Source organism: Strix uralensis, chromosome 4 (assembly GCF_047716275.1).
Source record: "Strix uralensis isolate ZFMK-TIS-50842 chromosome 4, bStrUra1, whole genome shotgun sequence".
NCBI classification, from domain to species: Eukaryota; Metazoa; Chordata; class Aves; order Strigiformes; family Strigidae; genus Strix; species Strix uralensis.
The window spans coordinates 59,637,386-59,657,218 of NC_133975.1; the positions used below are offsets into that span (position 1 = coordinate 59,637,386).

Sequence of the window (19,833 nt, forward strand, 5' to 3'; positions counted from 1 at the left end):
TGGTTTACTTTTAATTAGGCCCGATTAGGTAAAAACAGTAAAACCAGTTTAAATTCAAAATTTCTTTGATGGACACAAAAGAGGCTGCAGCAGTAGCAGCAGAGTGAATGAAGAGGTGAGATCTCAGAAGAGAATGGGCACAGCATTTTGTTACATGGCATCAATTACAATCCTGGCAATAAAGATACTTGTCATGGGATTCTCTTCTTACTTAGAATAAATAAGGTACATATTGGAGTTACATCTTCTTCACAGTACTTTATTGCTTTTAGTCTATATATTTTTATCACCTCTACACTGTTTTTTTAATGGCAGCCAGCATTTGTTTTGCCATGTATGAATTCACCCTACATAGCACTGTTTGCATTTCCCTATTGGGGTTTCTGTTCAGCTTACAGAAAAGAAATTTTTCTTCTTAAACTGTTAAATCTCATCCAAGGGATTTTTGTCTTCTCTCCAATCATTTTGAATTCCTGATGTTCACCCAACTTTCAACTTTTGCTCGAAAATGGTAATTAAAAAGATGTTTCCAATATCTGTTACATAAGAAAATCAGGGAAGTACATAAAGATAAACATGGTCCTATAGAAATAAATTGTTAAGTAGGTATATATTAAGCATTTTACTAATCTGGGTTCTGAGAAATGTCCTACTGAGAATATGCCTTAATGCTTTACAAATATAGAGAATGTTTCAAATGGAATTCATTTGCTTTTAAATTTATAAGAGAGAAGATCATTAATTCACCTTAAATGCTGCTTATTAATTTTAATGTTATTTGGCAAATATTGCTCTTTTCAGTAATTCATTTTCTCTTCGAATGTACTGTCAGGACCTTTATAAAATTTCGGAGTATTTTAAGATTTTGATGGGTTGCTCAGCAACATATGAAATTAAGTTGTGTTTTAATCTCCATGGCAAGTATCTGTGATTGGCAGCTCTTGAGATAGGACGTAAATTTGAATCATTTTTCATCAATTTTCCTACTTATAAGCATGATAACTAGAATGTACTTCAGAGTCACAAATCCAAGCAATTGAAATCCTATCTTTAAACTCATGTTTAGTCTTTTCGATTCAGTTCAGCTCAGGACTGAGTTCCTCACATAAAGATATGTTTTGGACTGCCTTGTCAGGAGCTCTCTGAGGAACAAGTGCAAACCCTTCTACAAAATGCTGCTGTGCTTGCACTTACGAATCAATTACAGCAGTCTGATAAAAGCAAGTGAGTCACCTTCCTCCAGTGAGCCTTTTCAGATTTGTCTTTCAAATACAAGACCTGTTGCTGTTAAGGATACTTCGCTTTTGAGGCTCTGGTTAGCTCTGTAGCAAGCAGCTACGTTTGGTACCATTTCTACTATTTTCTACTACTTTGAGAGAAAGTGTTTCCCACGAAGAAAGACATTCAGAAACGCTGTATTGACATCAATTGATTTCTACCACTGCTACAAAGCACAGCTGAATTTGGATTAGAATCTAAGTGATCTCAGGTGATGATAATAGTGTTATGGTTGTGTGGTTTGGCTAGACAGAGGGAAGTCCCTCCTCTCACTGCACCAGTCAGGGTCAGGCTTAGCCTCTGCCTACAAATGACTGCATCCCATTGGATGTTTTAGCTTCTCTGTCTCCTGTACTGACGTGACAGTATTCCCTAGGGAAGACAACCTTTTGCTACTATTAGATAGTGCCTTGACCCTGAGGCTTCTGTTGGCAGCCCCTTAAGGATGGAAAGCAAGTGAAAGCAGTGCCATGCTGCTGTCTTGTGTGAAGACTAGACGATCAAATACACGTTTAAGCTCCTTGATAGCAATGCTACCCATACACAGAGTCTATGGCCTATAAAAGGAATTACAAAAATCCAGCTGAGATGTAAGGAAAACACAAATTAATGACTTCGTGTCCTTCTGTGGTGTCAGCTTTGCTGATTCCTAGAGATGCCAGCATGACACTTTTGGTAAACTCCAAGTAAAAAATTCAATAAATGACCCTAACTTTATGTTCAAAGTGGCATGAATATAAAACTGACAACTCAGATTCAACATGTTTTTGAAGATTTTTAACCCCAGGAAATATTCAGAAATACAGGGCTGATTGTCACTTTGATGTGTAGGTGAATCAGCAACAGTTTCCTTGGGGTCTTATGAGACTGAAAAATGAATTTTGTGTCAGCTTCCTAACAGCGGGTTCCTGTTGACATGAAGCAACATAGAGCTGCTCCCCAAGGACCTCAGTACCAAATCAAGCTGGGTGAAAACACTTAACTGAAGTGTAGAAAAAAAAAACAAAACAAAAGACTGAAAACATTTCAGACAACAATAAACCTTCAATGCTTGAAACAAGTCAACAAACATGCTACGGAGAAGAAGAAACCTAACCCAACAACCCAAGAAAAGTATCCCGAACTAATTTCTCAGCAAAAGGTGTCAGAAGACCATGTCTTCACAGTGGTTTCCAAGTGAAAAGCAAGATTTACTGTCATTGCTCCTACAGAAGTTTTCACTGAGAAGTGGTAACCTTATTCCAGAGACAAAATGTTCAAACTAGTCAATGCTTCCAAAGGGAAATAAAGCTGCTTTTCTGTTTCAGAAACCCTGCTGGCTGACAGTGTTGACACAAAACTCACTCTTGACCAAGCTCCTGAATGCTCAGCAAGCTCAGTAGGGTGGTGTAGTTGTTTTGTTTATTTATAAGCGTGGCAAGTTTCCTACTGTAGCTGCTACCACATTTAAATGATCTTGGCAAGAGCAAGGTGTATGGGATACATTCTGAAGAAGGACTATGTCAGTGCCTGGCAGGCAATTTCCTCTTTTTTTAAAGCCCAAAACATATCTTTCCAGCCTCTGCTAAGCGTTACTATTTCTGAGGATATTTGAAGCAGGTAAAATGGTAGGAGTGCTAGAAGGGAGATAAACAAGGACTCTGGAAAAAAGCCTCACACTGACCTTGAAGCAGAATACTGAGGGCTCTCCAGGCAGGGTTTTCTTCCTCCGTATAACCACTCACGGCAGACAAATACGTTACTTAGAATTTCTGCAAGGTATCGTAGAAGTCATAGCATTTTAGCATCCCAGAAAGCCAAAGAGGAAGTCTTTTTAAAGTTAAGGAGCATTTTCCTGGATCCATAGTAAGTCTACAGGCAGAACACTGGCATCTAAACCTATCTGAATTGACTGTCAGAGGAAGCAGAAATGTCTTTCAGGCCGCATGAAACACCTAGTTATGTGAGGAGCCAGGAAAAAAGATCTAAGTTACTTGGAAAGTTTACAGCATTCAAAGTCTAGTGCAGCTTGCTAAGAGAGTCAAAAAGGCTGTGAGTGACTGATGGCCCTAGAAAGGACAGTGATGGTGAAACACCAGGAAACGGATGTTCCAATTAACACTTTTAATAAGAAGTCTTCATCTCAGGTTTTAATGAATATTCTGCATTTCCTCTGTTTTCCAGGCAAGAAGTCAAGGAGTTTTGTGTTTGGCTTGGTTTTGTATGGGATTGCACATTACTGTGGAAGCTACAGAGGTTTCATTCTCTGTCCTACTGCAAACACTTTGGGTCGTTTTTCCCCTTCCCTGTTTCACTCTTCTGCATACTACTCAGTGCCTCCGAACAGCAAAGTTTTGTAAGTATAGCCATATAATTTTCATAATCAACTTGTCCCCACTAGCAAACCAGCAGCTTAAATGCTCAGTGCTTCTGTGTAGTCTAAACATCTCACACTCTTGTTCATCCCTCCCCTCTCCACCCTGCTGTCTGACTTCCCGACATGCAGAGGAAAGGATGAGTTCTGCAGTACTTGGGAAACGCTTGTCCCTGAATGGTGCTATTTGAGCTAATGGAGGAAGCAAACCCTGCCGTGGTGAATCCCTCCCCAACTGTGCCTTTCTGGCCGCTGCTTCTCATCTGCACAAGCAGAACTCACCTTAAGCACCTGCACTGTGGGGCACAGCAAGAGGTGGTCTTTGTGGCAGGTTCAATCTGGCAACTTCTAGCTTCAAAAACACGAAGTCCACATTTTAGATTTCACCCAGCACCACGCAGCAGCTCATGCTGGCCATGCGTTAGCTATTTCATATGATTATGATAGGAAACTCCAATTAGCAAGCAATGAACGTGTTGATTTCAAAGTCCGTGTAGACAGCACTTTCACACTGTAGTATATATTCTTGCTATTTGTTGAACGGTACATCGTTAATGATTCTGGGAGGAAATTAATTAGTGAAATTGCTTAAAAGCCCCACACTGTGAATGTCAGCCACAGACCCTCTCAAAATAATGTGATATTAAAATTCATCCTAGATACCTTCTGCAAAGGACGTTTCTGAAATCATGCTTCCCCTTCTCAGTCTGGGAATTAAACTACAAATGCTTTGCATTAAGTCAACTAGTTTCTAGTGTCTACATTCAATAAGAAAGTGTAATTGGAATATGCATTTTGGGATCCTGCTGGCTACAAATCACATTACAAACTGATCCACAACTGACATGCCATCTAGGAACCAATTCAACAGCTGCTGAAATTCAGCCATTTCTGGAACAAATGACGACAACTGCTGACAGGACCCTAACAGCAAAACTATGTCAGATCCACAGCCAGAATTACACACCAAATGCAACCAGATGAAAATTATAAATTTTCACAGTGTTAGAACTTGCTCTCAGAGTTATCCAGACTGCTCAAAGTTTTGTCTTTGATACTTTTTAAAGGTATCAACAAACTATTAAAATCAAGCCAACATAAAGTTCTTCTGTTAGCATGTCCTAGCTGGATGAGACAACTTAGAAATACAATTTATTTTCCCCTGCCAGAGTTTTAGAAAGTGTCAGTGTGATAGAACAATTTTGGAGGAAAAAAGGAAAAGCCACAAAAGAAAGCAAACTTTTCCATTCCTGCTTTATTTTACTCGGTAGAAACTCTCAGCTCAAACTATCCCCATCTTCTGAAAAATCATGCACCATCCACAGCTGCTCAGTAAGCAAACCTGGTTTATGTACTTGTGAACTAATATAATCAGTAATTATTATATTGATATTAGAAAAAGATACAGGTATCAGTGTTTGATACTATAACTTACACTCCCAATAGGCACTGAAATGAAGGATAATCCTCAGGTCTCCTGTGTACTGTTATTAGTAAATTGTACCAAAAGTTTGCGTGTTTGTAAGGGCTATTTTTATAAGTTCATTTGTTCATTTATCTTCAGCCTCATCAAAAATTAGCATATTAAGCAGATAAAGTGGAATTCAAGTTGGTCAGTTTTACTCCTGACTTCAGCAACTATCAAGAACCTGAACCTGACTTTCCTCATACTCGATAGAGTCAACACACAGCTAGAGACATGGGCATCACTAAAAAATAGCCTTTCCCTGTGGAGCCACCCCTTTCCTACATTCACAAGTTCTTTGCGATGCAATAACCAGAAGACAGATTCTGATTTCAGTGGCTTAATTTCCCTGTCATCAAAGCAGTGACTTTAGGTTTACCTCACTGTAATGGAGAGCAGAGTCTTGACAAAATATTCCATATATGAACCAATACAACTGTAATACTAACCAGAAAGTGAGAACAAGACTAACACCTTAATGTGTTTATTTCCATTTGTAGCTTGCATAGTAAATTTACTGCAATGATAAGTGCTTTTTCTTGTGTCCTCACTTTATTTTCACCTTTGTTCTTCAAGAGGGTTATCGATTCGTCTCCTCTTCAAACACCATATGATCTGGCAAGTCAAAGGGGATCATTTCAATGGTGAGGAGTGGATCAGGACATAACCCTGAATAGCAGAACTAAAGAAATGCCATTTCTGGGTAAGCTTCTTGTCGCATTAGCAGTGCTGTTGTATGTGAAGAACCCCAAACCCTCTTCATGGACTACTGTCAAAGGCAGCTGGTGTGAAGAAATGCCTACCTGAAGACGGCAAGGCTCAGGGACCAGAGCACTAGTGGTTTCCTCAGTTCAAATTTTGCTCGTTTGTTCATTAGGTGCCGACCACCAAATATAAAGGCAGCATACAGAGCTGAAAATAGGAATGATTTCTTCCTGCAAAACAAAACCAAAAAACACCTGTCAAGTATTTAATTAGTATTAGATACACAGCAGAGTCACATCTGGACATAACTGCCAAGGGCTTGGGCTTGTGCATTTCCTTGAAAGGAAACTCTTTTGAAGACACTCCTGCAGCCCAGCTGAAATTATCGGTAGTGTATGAACTTACATGCCTGCACATAGGGTCAGGTCCAGGTGCAGGCAAAACTGACCCCGGGGCAGTTCTGAAAAAGGACAGTCAGATTTGGCTTCCATTCTTCCCCAGTTTCTGAAGACTGAACTTCTGTGAGGAACAGAATAGATATTGCAGAGCTCAGACACACTTCTGCAAGCACAACATGGTTGATACTTGAACCAGCTGATCACCTTTTGTGACTTATCTTTTTCATACAAATTTTTGTTTCCTGCAGGCTCCTTGCTTCCTAGAAATTTAGTTATCTATTGTTTCCTCCAAGAAGACACTCAAAGATCATGAGCACTGCAACACAACATGAAGAGCCTCATGAAAAGTGGAGAACCAGCAAGGAGAGGTCAATAGCCCCATTAAGCAGCGACCATGCTGGGTGACATCGCCCTGCTGCACAAGTCCTGCTTGTGAGTGCCAGTTCTGGAAATCCAGTGAATTTCCTGAAAGGTCAAGCAGGGCTCTGTTAAAGAACTTCAATGATACTCTTAGAATTGCAAGTTTTATTTTTAAAACTGCCTGATAGTAGTCCAGCCAGCAATAATGAGCAAACATTTGAACTCTGCTACTATAACTCATCATAAATCAACCATTAGAGGTCAGAAATAGATCCAGTCTGGGATTCCTTCCCACACAGGACAATATTACACTAAGACTTAATGATGTACAGCATTAATGGTGGCCCAACTGGATAGGCGTCTATTTAGGAACAGATTTTTCTCTACAAAATCCATAATTATATTCAAAAATACCAGTGGACTATGGCTTTGCATGAAGAGGTAATGGTTCTTTTTGGACCCCCAGAAAGAAAGACAAACACTCTCAAGAAAGGTAACTACTTCATGAATATCCCAGAAAAGGCATCAGCAAGCTACAAGATCTTATGTTCCTTCTGACACTGGAAGCCCAAGACGATGCAGTATCAGACCAACCTGTGATCAGGGTGCAGCACGCTGCCCAGCCTTCCCATTGGGGACAAGTTTCACTCGCATTGTGGTCTTTAGAGTTTTTATAGGATTTTCAATTGGATGTTATATGAAAGTATGTTGCTTCACCTCAAGATAAAGACAAGGACATGCTTGTGGTGCCAAGTAGGTGACACCTCCAGGCTCTTCCATTATGAATAGCTGGCTGAGGGTACCCCATGGCAAGAGATATGGGCAGCACACCACAGTCCTGAAGGCCAAACAATACATGCAGCACAGTATGGCACAGCACAGCATGTGCCTGCGCCTGCTGAAGGCAACCGGTACACAGATCACAAGCCCCTCCATGTAAAAGGGTCTTCTCGGGAGGTCCACAAAAACTAAGAAAAGCTGTAGCAGCACATCTGGTTGGAAGTACAAAGAAAGCACAGGCAGCCTTCTCTGGAGAGAAATGAGTTTTATATGAATTTGAAAGCTAAGTAAAAGTGAAGTCCAAAGAGACAGAGGCATATCAGTATGCGTACAGCAGCACGCCATTTTCTGCCCACTTAGAAACTCCTCTGTTTCTATTGACATGTTTATAGCTGTGTGTTGCAAAACACAGGTAACCTCATGAAAATCCAACTGGTGCTCTGCACTGAGAAGGGAGAATCTGGCACCTGCGGTCCCCTGGGTGAGCTTTTGCATCCGTGCTGGCGACAAGCCCCAAGAAGACCAGGATGACCTCAGAGTCAGCGCCCTTTCACCTTCTGCATTGAGATGGCAATGTTTATTAAACTGGTTCAGAAAACCACAAAGCCTCAGCCCTTATTCATCTCATAATAAAGAAAAAAGCATTCATTTTCACTTCTATGGTCTTGAATTTCACAGTCAGGGAAAGGGTAGAATTACCACATTTGATAGCATGGTTGCAGTTTAGCTTGGCTGGAGGTCAGTAAATATTTGTTAACCAGTTTGGGTAGTGATGAACCACCTCAAACTTGCTCAAACTGAACCGCCTAACTGTTAAGACAAGATTTATGCGTTACGGGACAGGAACAGACTCTCAGTGTGAGGTTGGACTGCATTCCCATCTCCATCCCTCTGCGGCCTCTTCAGCAGCAGTGTGCAGAGCTGCCCATTGCTAACATAGGCATGGGCGAGGGAAGGCAGAGGGTATGTGATGGGCTGTACCACAGTCTGCAGTGCTGTCCTGGCTGCCCCAGGGCACTAGGAGAGATATCCGCTCTGCATGCTTCTGCCCCCTCAATCCCACAAAAGTCTGGGTTTACAGCACTGAGCCAGACAGACAGCAATGCACACAAAGAGCTATGGAGATACACATACACATGTGCTGCTACTAGAGTCAGTCAGTCATCTGCAGGGGTCCCGCGGGAGGGATCCTGCAGACTCACGCTACAAGGGAGGTGCAAATCCCCCACTTCACAGCACTGCAGTGGGAGTCCCTCACACCAGAGACACGAAAGGTTTGTGTTGCACTGGTTCATACATGGAGCTCCAAAGCAACCGAGAGCAGTGCAGGATGGCGACACCTCAGTGCAGGGGAAAAGACTGCAACACAGTGCTGCCATGGAGCTACCAACAGGACATGGGCTATGTGGGCTGACATGGGGAGAGGTCAGGACTTAAGAGCAGTAGCTGGAGATACTTTGCAGGAAGGCAGGCAGGCAGGAAGCAGTTCAGTTCTGGATCAAATACAGCCAAGACTTCAAAATAATGGTTCGACTTCAGTTCCAATTAAAGAATAAAAGACCAGTCTGAATGAGTTAGCAGCTCAGGTCCATGCTGTTTGTCTCCCTTCTTCCTGGACAATATACTCTATATATTTACGCCAACTAATATTTTGGTTTGCTTATTACTGAAACTACTTTTTGTGAGTTCAGTCAGTCTATTGAGGTTAATAGGTACATTATACTAATTAGAACAGATAAATTTTAGGTCATCTTTAACAGCTTTGTAATGAGTTCAGCATTATTTGCAACGACGGTAAATGGTATTCCCACAGTATACAGCTTGGTATTGGTGGTGGCAGACATGAGAAGATTTGACTGCACGCATGATGAGAACTGCAGAGAGCAGCTGTAAGCAGTTTCAGATGAGGGATGCAGTAGTATTATCTCCTATCAGAGGTAAGCACAACACTGAATAATGATCAGCCTGATTTTGATATCATCTCGCTGGTTTGACACCTGCTGACAGCTTTTCACAATTTTTGCATCCAAATTACTTTGAGTTTTCCCCTCTTTGCAGCATAATAATGGTTAAAAGGACTGGGTAGTCCAGGTGATATAGTTATAAAGGGGTTGCAGAGGTATGTACTCTAAAGATAATCTGTTTAACTGCATTAGACTGGTATTAACCAGCTTCCTATCAGTGTTTTTATGATGGCTTTTCCTGAGAGGTTCATGACTACAGTCTAGTTCCTGGGCTGGTGACACAAAGCAATGGCAATCTGACAGCATTCAATTATATCTGATACAGTTTTAGCCAAAGGAGGCTAATCAAATAAGCATTTTTAAAGACAGAGTTTTGGAGTTGTTCTGGAGCACTGTAACTTCTCATTACTATTATCTGAAGAGAAACTAAACAGAGCAGAATGACAACAAAAAAATTAACCTTGAAACTAAAAAAATAAAAAATCCCCAAAGTAATTCAGTAGCAGACTCGCATCCAGCAACTTTAACGTTAGCACATTCATATGTTTGTCTTCAATTCTGTTCTGCAGGGTAACACAGTAGACATAAAGACAGGGCTGCCAAATCCTCCACATTTTTCTGGCATTTCTGTTTCTCACAGTTGTCTCCCACCTTCCTACATTTTCAGACTTCAGGGACTAAGTACTATCTCTACTGAATACAACTCCATGTTTCCCTGTTGAAAGTTGCCAGCTCTTTCCCCCAAAAGGGAGGCAGGGGAATTTTCTGGAGAACCTACAAAATGCTGTGCTCAGGCTGGGGATTACTACAAGAAAGGGAGGCAAGAGTTCGGGGCTACAGGTGGAAGATGTGAGGCAGATCTTCCAGGACGGTAGCAGAGAGGTGGCCATATTACAAGGCAAGGGAACAGGCAGAAGCTGCTGACATGATGGGAGAAACAGAAAAGGAAGGATCAATGGTAAGCATGGCAGCAAATGAGGGGAGCTGGCAGCCAAGAGGTGAACATGAAGCTGGGACAGCATGGAAGGGAAGGAGATTTGAAGTCCTTTCTCTGCAGAAGCCCCTGGAGGGATGCTTCCTGAACCCATGGGCACACCAACAGGCTCAGGCTACCCACACTGAACACAGAGCTTTGGTTACTCTCCTGCAAAAATTCTACAACAGGGACAGGTGGTATCATCATCCCCTGGACCACAGCCCATGGGTTCTGCTTGTCCCTTTTCACTGTGTAAACCACAGGCAGGTGATGTGTTTTCTCAAGGATGGATGAAGGTTTGGGCACTGATGTGCTTTTTAGAAGCTCAAATCCTTTATTAAGTCTGCCTTATGGCAGAGGAGTGGAGACAGGCAAGAAGAAAAGGAAAAGGAGTACAACTGGGAAGAGGGAGGCAGAAACTGGGACTGATAAAGGAAGACAGAGGAAATCCACCCCACCAGGAACAAAGCTTCTCCTCGTTCACAGCCAGGAAGTCCCACCCAGGAAAGCCCACCCAGGCACCAAGGAATGACAGGGAGAGATCAGACATCCAGCCTCAGGCAGGAAAACTCAACACAGAAAGGGGCAGCAAATAATCCAAAGAGGAAGCAAAGGTAAACAGACAGCTAAGGAGTAAGAAATCTTGAGTCCCCCAGAAGTATCTTATAAAACACTGAAAGGATAAGAATTACCACAGTATTCTAAAATAAGGGGCCAAAGCCTGAGGGTGAGCCTCTTGTACAGCAACGTAAGACATCTGGGTGTCTCTGATGCAAAGTGAAATATCCCCGAATATTGCAGTACTGCTGAAGGAGGTGGTTGCAGCCCAGATACACTGTTGTCATTTTTTCTCCTGAAAATAGCAGCCTGAGTCATTATTGTAGAGTGCTCTGATGTTAATGAGTAAAATGAAAGAGATATAGATATGTGCTAAAAAATTTAATATTTCCATAGGATTTTCTTTAATCATTAAGGAAAATCCTTATAGAAATGCACAAAGGACAACCTTATCAGAGATCTTTTAACTATCCTCTATCATGTAATACAGGATTATCCTTATAACAGCATTCAGTTGGGGAGTAGTAAAGTGAAGCAGTGTTACCCCTCTCTACTTACACTATATAGGGTTTTTAAAACTTTTTTTTTTATCAAGATGTATTTACTTTTCACAGGCAGAGCTCATTCTTAAGTTCATTACCACTTCTTCATATGCTATAAAGGGAGCACAACAGGTAAAAAAACCAACCACTCCAGTTGCCAGAGCAGAGTGCTTCTTGCAAGTAAAGAGGCAATTTCAGGCTCTCGATGTTTTTCTTTCAGCCTTCTTCATTGCCCATTTTATTGACTTAAAAAAAATAGATTTTACTGAAGAAAAGAAAAAGAAAAAAAAGGATGCTCTCTCAGATGAAAGATAAGGGACTTATTGGTTTCTTCCAGCTTTCAACAGAAAACAACAACAACCACTTGTGTTTATAATTGAAACTCCTAACTTGAGAGTCTAATTAAAGTGCTTTAACCTGAACCAGTGTAAACCACACAGCATACCTGTGTCCATGGCTCACAAGCAGTGGCTGGTAGCCTTGGCAAAGTTACCTTCTCTTTGGTGCTTATTTAAAAATCACACATTCTGTATGTATAAAAAGGGTGTGAAAACGCTTCTCAGTCTCTCAGTGTTTCTACCTCAGAAATACTGTCAAAGCAAAGCTTTCTCTCTCTCTTCCCAGATATAATTTTGACAGAACCAGCAAGAAGAGATCCAATGTGTGGATATGCCAGATCTGCATATGAAAATATACCCTGTACTCCTGGCTTCGATTTGAGTTTCTGCAGCTGTTTCCCGTTGACCATACCAGCCTTAATAATAGAGAGAAGGATGTGCAGAAGAGGAAGACCTGTCTGATACACACATGCCAACACAGTCTGATTTATTTCTACAGCTCAATATCCTTTGACATTTATATTTAGAGCAGCAACGATAACAGTCACACACACGGGTAGGTGACTCACTGATGATGGTCTTTGACGTAACAGGCTATCAGAGAGTAAATGGGAACATACCTCACACCAATCATCTGATCCCTTGATTTCTAAGGCCTGCCTCTCAAAAGACCATTTCAGCCTCCTCATGACAGGTACTGTTGGATACACAGGCCTGTGCTCCCCCCAAGGCCTGGGCAGTTTCCCAGGCTCTGCTCTCCCTGCTGGGAGCAAGGGAAGAGGAGTCAGGGCCCCAGGAACACATCCTGGCCAGGTACTGCTATTACTCCACATCTACCTTTTATCTGGGGTCCTGTTCCCACACCCAATTCATGTCATTACTGACAGACAGTACCTGTATCATTGGCCCAACACCTTAACCCATGAAAAGGAAGGAAATACGGCACTGGGAGCAGTCAGAGGGACTGCTGCAGGAACTGCCCCAAGCTCAACTCGGCCGAAAAGGATGGAGGAGGAGAAGGACTTGCATGTGCACTCCTTGCTCCACGGGTGCTAACAGCTGAGCCAAGGCATAGCCTGAAGCCCAGGTCCCCCATCGCCCATGTTGGAGCAGGAAGGGTGAGAGCTGCAGTGCCAGCTACCTCTGAAGAGTAGAGCAACTATTTTTTTATGGTGTATCATCAGGTCACAGCCCACTGTGGTCCAGCCAGAGGCCTGGCTGGAGATAACCCCAGCCCCCCACCAGCCAACCTGCATGGGCATCCTCCCTGGGGAGCAAGCAGCTGTGCCCACCCAAGCCTCCCCCTGCATCACATTCCATCAAACCCAGGAGCAGGAAAGCACTCCCAGGTCATGCCGTTGGCAAGACAGGCAACAGCCCTAAAATTACAGAAAGGAGAAACAAGGGCATGGAAATGTGGAGGCATGGGGGAAGGTGGCTCATGTCCTGCACCTCCCTGATGGTTGAATTTGTTTTGTTGAAACGTGTTTGCCAATAGTTTGTCACACTCATGCTTGTAGAATATACATGTTACAGAGTATTAGCCATAAACTAAAATGTGTGCAGCTAGAGACAAAAACAGCAGCAGCAAATTTTTCTTGCTTTCTCTTTGAGGTGGGAAAAGTAAGTTAAAATTCAGGGACATTTTTTTTTCCAGATAAAAGAGGCAAACTCAGCTCAGAAGTATATGAAGTCCCTTGTTCTTTATAGGCCTCATTTAGGCTTAATGGAACAAACCATAAATGTTAAAAACCCATAAGCTACAATCCCAAATATAAGCAACGTCACAAGAGAAAACCCCTCATATGGAAAGCACTTCAGAAAAAAACAAAACAACCTCCAAAACTTTGGGTTTTAAAACCAGCTTGCCAAAATTTTATCACTGAAGGCAAATCAGCTTCACCTCTGACTCTGCCCCAGATTTCCTCCACTTTTAAATCATGCATTGAATGGGGGTCAATCCAGTGGACATGGCAAGTGACAGTGTGCTCGCAGTGACAATTGCCATCCCTGAGTTTCCACCTCACACGGAGAGCAGTGGAAGTTGCAGCCCAGTGGGCTGCATTGCCAGGGTCAGTCCCATCGTACCCTCCTACCCAGCTGGCGTCCCAGATGACACTGTTCAGCCTGCGCCGAAGCCTGCATCACCCCATCTTCAATGTCCCCACTCCTCCTCAGGGATGGGCCAGCATCTGACCTCACTGTTACTGATCATAAGTGCATTTTTGCACAAACCCTCCAAGATTTACATCACCAGAGCTAAGAATTGAATCTAGCCCCAGAAGAGTCATAGAAGCCTACCGGCAAAACGATGACCATCCCTGTCCCTGTTAATAGCCTTCATAGCAGGTCAGTGTAATCAAACTCCTTCTCTACTGAGAGCCTCTGCTAAATCCATCTGTATCACTCTGACAACATACCTAGTTCTTAATACAAAGACTTGGGGTTATAACAGGTGACAAAGTAGGGTGTCCCATTGTCCCCTTGGACCCATCATGGGTTTCTCCAGCCTTTGCTGGGGCTTTCAGGCAGCCTGTGGAGAGGTGACAGAGAGAAGGGAAGCTAATGTAGGTCATAGGCACTGCAGTTCTGATGAAAAACTACAGTACTTTCACTTTCAATTTCATCAATGTAAATTTAAACCTCTGGCCTCCACAGTAAAGACCTGGAGCTAGTAAACACAACTGCAACTGAACTTGGGGACTACTAACCTACATCTCTCCCAGCTGAAGTCATTCTGTTTGTACCCGCATCTCACCTGAGAGCAGTTAATGAAGATGCTAGTGGAAGTATATCATATAGACATTGCATGAAGATAACTAGATCTCCATACTGCCTTTACTCATTTGATCTGCTTTATCTTATCAAATCAATCAATGGTTATGACATTTAGTAAGTTTACACTTAAAGGAGTACATCAACATAAGGCCTTCAGATCCAGGAAGATCCCTGAAGCAACTCACCAATGTTATTTATATAGACAAGTCCTGCTTTTTTTACTTCTTTGGGGATATGTTTTTATTTATTTAACAGGACACAACACAACACTACAAGTAACAAATCAGTAAGAATACTTTACGAAAGATACGTTTGCCTTTGCATCTGCAGGAAAGCCTATGCACCATGGTGGCATGGTCAGGTCTCTCTACCATTGCAAATGCACCTTGTAAACAGCCTTGGAAATAATGTCTGTTGGAGCTCAAAAAATATTTAAATAGGAAAAAAACAGTCATTCAAAATGAAACCTAGAAAATGCAGGGATTGCAAGCAAGCAGTGTGTTGTTTTTCTATCTAACTGCCCTAAAAGACATTCCAGCAGATGTTGCTCCCTTCCAGCCTTCTGCAATACAACCTCAGAAAATGATGCCAGTGGATTGCAAAACACAAACAAACAAAAACCATTCTGATTTTCCCGAGTGTTCCCAGTCAAAAAAGACATGCAAGATTCTCCCGTGGAGCAGAGTGCAACCTTGGAAACACAGCAGCCAAAAAATAAGCTAGGGCTTGGTGACCACCTTATGAAAAGCATCACTTCATAACTCTTTCAGTGCCAGAAAACATTATTCTGAAGGAAATCAAACTGAGGGGATGCCTGAAAAGCATGATAAATTAGAACATACACTTACTACTCTTCTCCTCCCCACCTAAAGACCAAAAACCATATAGACAGATGGGAGCAAGCCAGCAATGCCATTCTGTGGCCTAGGTCTGATGAAAAGGGGATACTGGTACCGGTGACATTGCGGTAATGGAACTGCAGAATAAAATGTCTTGCTTTCAAACCCTGTAAATGTTCACATGCCCTGTGGAAGAGAAGGGAGTCAATGGAGCTCATAGACATTTTGGTAGAGAAACAAATGAAAGAATACTTTCCAGCATCCCTTACTGAATAAAAATCTGGTCATCTGGAGAACAACTGCCTGCTCTGACTGCTCCTGCAGTACTTTTTGATACACAATGTCAAGGACTGCTTGATGTATCTAATAAAATCTTCAAGGACATCTGATATTTGTCTAGTGTTGAGAGAACAAGTGACAAAGGATGCTAATGGAAACGCTGCAGCAAACCTGGACCTAACACTTGACTGATAGGAAACTAGCAAAATCCAGAAAAAAAAATGCAGCAATCTTGCCATAATCTTTTCAGCCACCTCTCTAAAATAAAGAGCCCTGCCAAACAGCCATTTTCCTTCTTAGTTGACCGGGAAGCAGGTCAGGACAAATACAAAGGTGTTTCAGCAGTGCTTGAAACTTGCAACAGGGAGCAGTTCGCAGCAGTAAAGAGGCAGGTTTACATGCTGCTACCTCCTTACAACACAATGCTTTGCAGCTTGCCCAACACAAGGTAGCCCTGTGCATTAGCTGGCTACGTCATCATTAACAAATGGCATTTTCATGAACTAAACCTCACCATTACTTACGTAAGAAATTTATGCTTTTCATTCCCAGCAGAGGCTAATCTGCTAATAAATTTCCCAGTACTTTCAATCCGTCACAATTCTCATGTCATTAACCATGACCTATAGCTTCTTTGTTAAATCCAGAATCACTCTACCTGAAATCAGTCAAGGCAGTACCTTTAAAGCAAACCCTTTCAAAGATAGAGACAAACTGGCCTGAATCCAACTAAAATTATTTGAGGAGAGAATGTAAAACACCATGAGAAATACTCTGAGTGATAAACCAGTAGAAGTAATTTTCTAATTACTGTCAGAGTTTTCAGGATCCTATGAGGACAAGATTTAAGAGGCAGGATGACATTCCTAAACCTGTAGTGGAAATGAATGGGGCAGAGGAACATAGCAAACACTGTACAATCACCAGCACCCATTCCTCAACTAAATATCACAGCCTGGCTGTTTTTCGGGCATTTCCTGCAGACATCCCGCTTGCAGTCCTGAACCAGCCTGAAACAATCAGAATAAACCAGCAGGAGTGGCACAAGGCAGTACAAAGTACATGGCATTAATGTAGCTTATCTCTATCCTGTCAGCAATATGTTTGTGACAGCTTGTTCTGGCTTTCCACCTCTGCCTACAGCTTCACACTTGGCACGGGCACCCTCGTCTCTCTTGAGAGGTGGCAGGACCTGCCAGCTCTTCCGAACTAAAGTCTGGGTCTTATTGCTTCTAGCCGCAAGGGCTCGGCTGACTGCATCCTGCCCTTAGCCACCCCCTCACCTAATTAGATGGGATACTAAACTGATTAGCAGTATTTCACTTTCCATGGTGGTATAAAGAGCCCAGGTTACTAAAGGATTAGCAAGTGTAACATGAAAGTGTTATATATACATAGAGAGTTGCCTGTCCTACCCTCTGCTAAATCTTGGTCGCAGGGGAGCTGTTAAAAGATTGGAGATGCCAAAAGAAAAGAAACCACACATAAACAAGGCGATGAATCTGGACTATGGTGGAAGTGGCTGCATACACGACACCAAGAGAAGGAAAAGAAGCATTACCAGGAGCGAGCAGTAATTGACATTCAGCTCTTCTGGACAGGCAAATGGAGCAAAGCAAAGCAATTCAAATACAGCAACAGTCAGAATTTAATGGCCATGGTCGTTAAGGGGCGAAAGGGAGAAACAGATTACTGAAAATGAACAGGAAAGTCTGTTAGCATGTCAGTGACACTGTTTCAGATTTTTTTTTAAACAGAAAGTAGCCTCCCATGAAGGCAGAGAAATTAAATACATTATCTGGCCTTTGTTTTTTCCTAAAGATCACATAACCAAAATTTAGTTTACATCTCCACGCATACTCCTTTTGCTATTCTTTTTCTTAGTTGGATTGTCCACCACTGATTACCTCTGTAACTTGTGGATTTTGATCGAACTTCTCTCCATGGCAGGTCTGCTAACTTCTGGCTGGCCTATAAAGAGCTAAAAAAAAAAGAATCTGTTCTAGAAAAAAGCCAAGCTATTCCTAAATTAATTTCTGTATCACACAGCTGAGTGATGGAATAGAATGCTCTCTATTCTCATTACCTATTCTTACTACCTTTCTTTCATGTGGCTCTTCTGAGAGTACCAATAAATCTGCCTCTTGCATCTACCCATTGTCTCTGTCTTCTTATGACCAGATGTCGTTAACTACACATGAACCCATTTACATCAGTATCTTGTTCAAGGATGCTCTGTTGCTCTGCTTTTTCTTTCACTTGCAAAGTGAATACAAGAGTCCCTTGGCACCTGTGTGCAGGATCTTATGGGCAACAGAGAGGGGGAAGAAAGTGATCTTCTAAATATACTACTTTCCCAGAGGATGCCCCGAGGTGCTCCAGCACTTTGCAGTGCTCCCACCACAGCCCGTGTTGGCAGCTGAACCCAAAACCTGCTCAGCCACCAGTCACCCTTGCGGTCCCTGCAGTCAGTGGCCCTGTCACACAACTCACACACTGAGACTGGACACCTTGACGCCTTCCTGCTAAACCAGTGCAACTCAAGCGCCTACCACAGTCTCCATGGGCTGGGCACCTCCAGTTTCTGTGCATTAAGTACACATTAACAATAGCTTGCTTTTACAAGCCTCTCTCCTTGGGAAAGGTAAATGCTATCTCTTTGAGGTTGGTAATGATCAACACAACTGCATATTTGCCACCCAGCTAAGCTAAGTGCCCAGAGAAGAGTTGTAACACTGTGTATTCAACAAGTTTTTCCACTTTCATGATACCCTAGAGCAAATGGCAGTTTGTTAATGTTCACTGCTTTCAGTTTGTTGGTTTTTTTCTTTAGCTGTAGCCTGCTTTGAGATTCATGAGTGTAAGCACACTATAAATGCATATCAGAGAGTTTCACAATTACTCTGTGTCTGGACCAAGACTTCACTCCAGCATGTTTTCCAAAAGGCAGCCAATCTTGGAATTCAAAACGCCGACAGGAAAGAGTTTACTCATGTTTTAGGAACCTATGCTAGTGACTCCCCTCCAGCCATACTGCAAGGTTTTTTCTACTTTAATTTAATTTCTCTGGCTCACTGGGACTCTGGCCCACTGAAAACAAAAATATTTTAGAGACCCTGACTTGCACCAATAATGACTGACAAACACAGACACGTGCTCCTGTGTTCACCTGCATCCTGGCAGCAGTACTGCCGTGCTGGGACCAACCCGTACCCATGCTGGGAGCCAGTGGTAATGGTCTTGGGCACTCCAAGCTGCTATCTCCACATGGTCAGCACAGTGCAGGGGTGCACCGGCTCATGTGGGAATTTCCAGCACAGCCCTTCATTTTGCTCCTTCTCGATAGCCTGAATCACCAAGATGACCGCATGTGCAGGGGGACAAGCGGTAGAGAAAGGTCTCTGAGGAAAAATATTAGAGTCCTCTGTCTTTTACTGAGAAGGCATGAAGTCCATGTTCAAAGTGCCTTCTGGTTCAGCAGTTTCAGCCTCATCGGCAGCGCAGCATCCAGCCAGCGCAGAGCCCCTCTTGAGTGGGCAGAGCCCACTGTGCTGCTCCAGCACCCCGACCAGCAATCCCAGCACAGCTCCTGCATCCCTCACCTGAGCAGAGGCTAGCGAGCATGACAGGCTGGGCCAGGCAAAACACATTCACTTTTGTGATTCATTGCAAGTTATTTGTTTACAGCCTACAGTTTAGTCCCTCTTGCTACTTACTGTATCAGCAAAAAGAATCAGCATCTCCCTGACTTAGACGTTTAGCAATTCTCACAAGACACTGGTGACTTGTTCAAAGACGTACCAAACCTGCAGTTGCAAAAGTTTGTTCTTTTGGAGACTGATTTCTTATAAATAAAGCTTTGAGCTTCTCATCCACATTTCTGTAAAACGCTGGATCCATGCTACAGCTGCCACTCCACCCATCCTGCTCCACCCCTGGCAGCTTTTGCCCTAAATAAAACAAGGGTGTTACATGGCTACAAACCAGATGATGGACCTAACTAGACTTCAGTCACAACAGTACCAATCCTTATTACTTAAATGAGCTTGTGATTCTTTCTTCTTCTGTCTGCGTATTAAAATATTGTGCTGATTTACACAAAACTCCCTGTAGTACACATTTTATTCATGTCTCAGATGTGCTCTTGTTTGCTTGGATGGCAGGAAGAATAAATCCCACTTCTACTTCCAACTCACTCCTGTTAAATAATACCAATACTG

The 19,833-nt window shown here is 42.6% G+C and overlaps 1 protein-coding gene across 3 annotated transcripts in view; it reads right to left on the reverse strand.

Annotated features, from left to right (window-relative positions):
• The window catches only part of ELOVL6 (ELOVL fatty acid elongase 6), a 79,156-nt gene that overhangs the window by 21,787 nt on the left and 37,536 nt on the right, over positions 1–19,833 (reverse strand). For 2 of the 3 annotated variants that reach the window (XM_074866921.1, XM_074866920.1), the window contains one exon: positions 5,900–6,031. In XM_074866921.1, the coding sequence (XP_074723022.1) occupies positions 5,900–6,031 (132 nt within the window). Of the gene's footprint in view, positions 1–5,899; positions 6,032–6,206; positions 6,287–19,833 lie in introns of those variants that run through there. The other variant, XM_074866922.1, reaches the window with a different exon arrangement.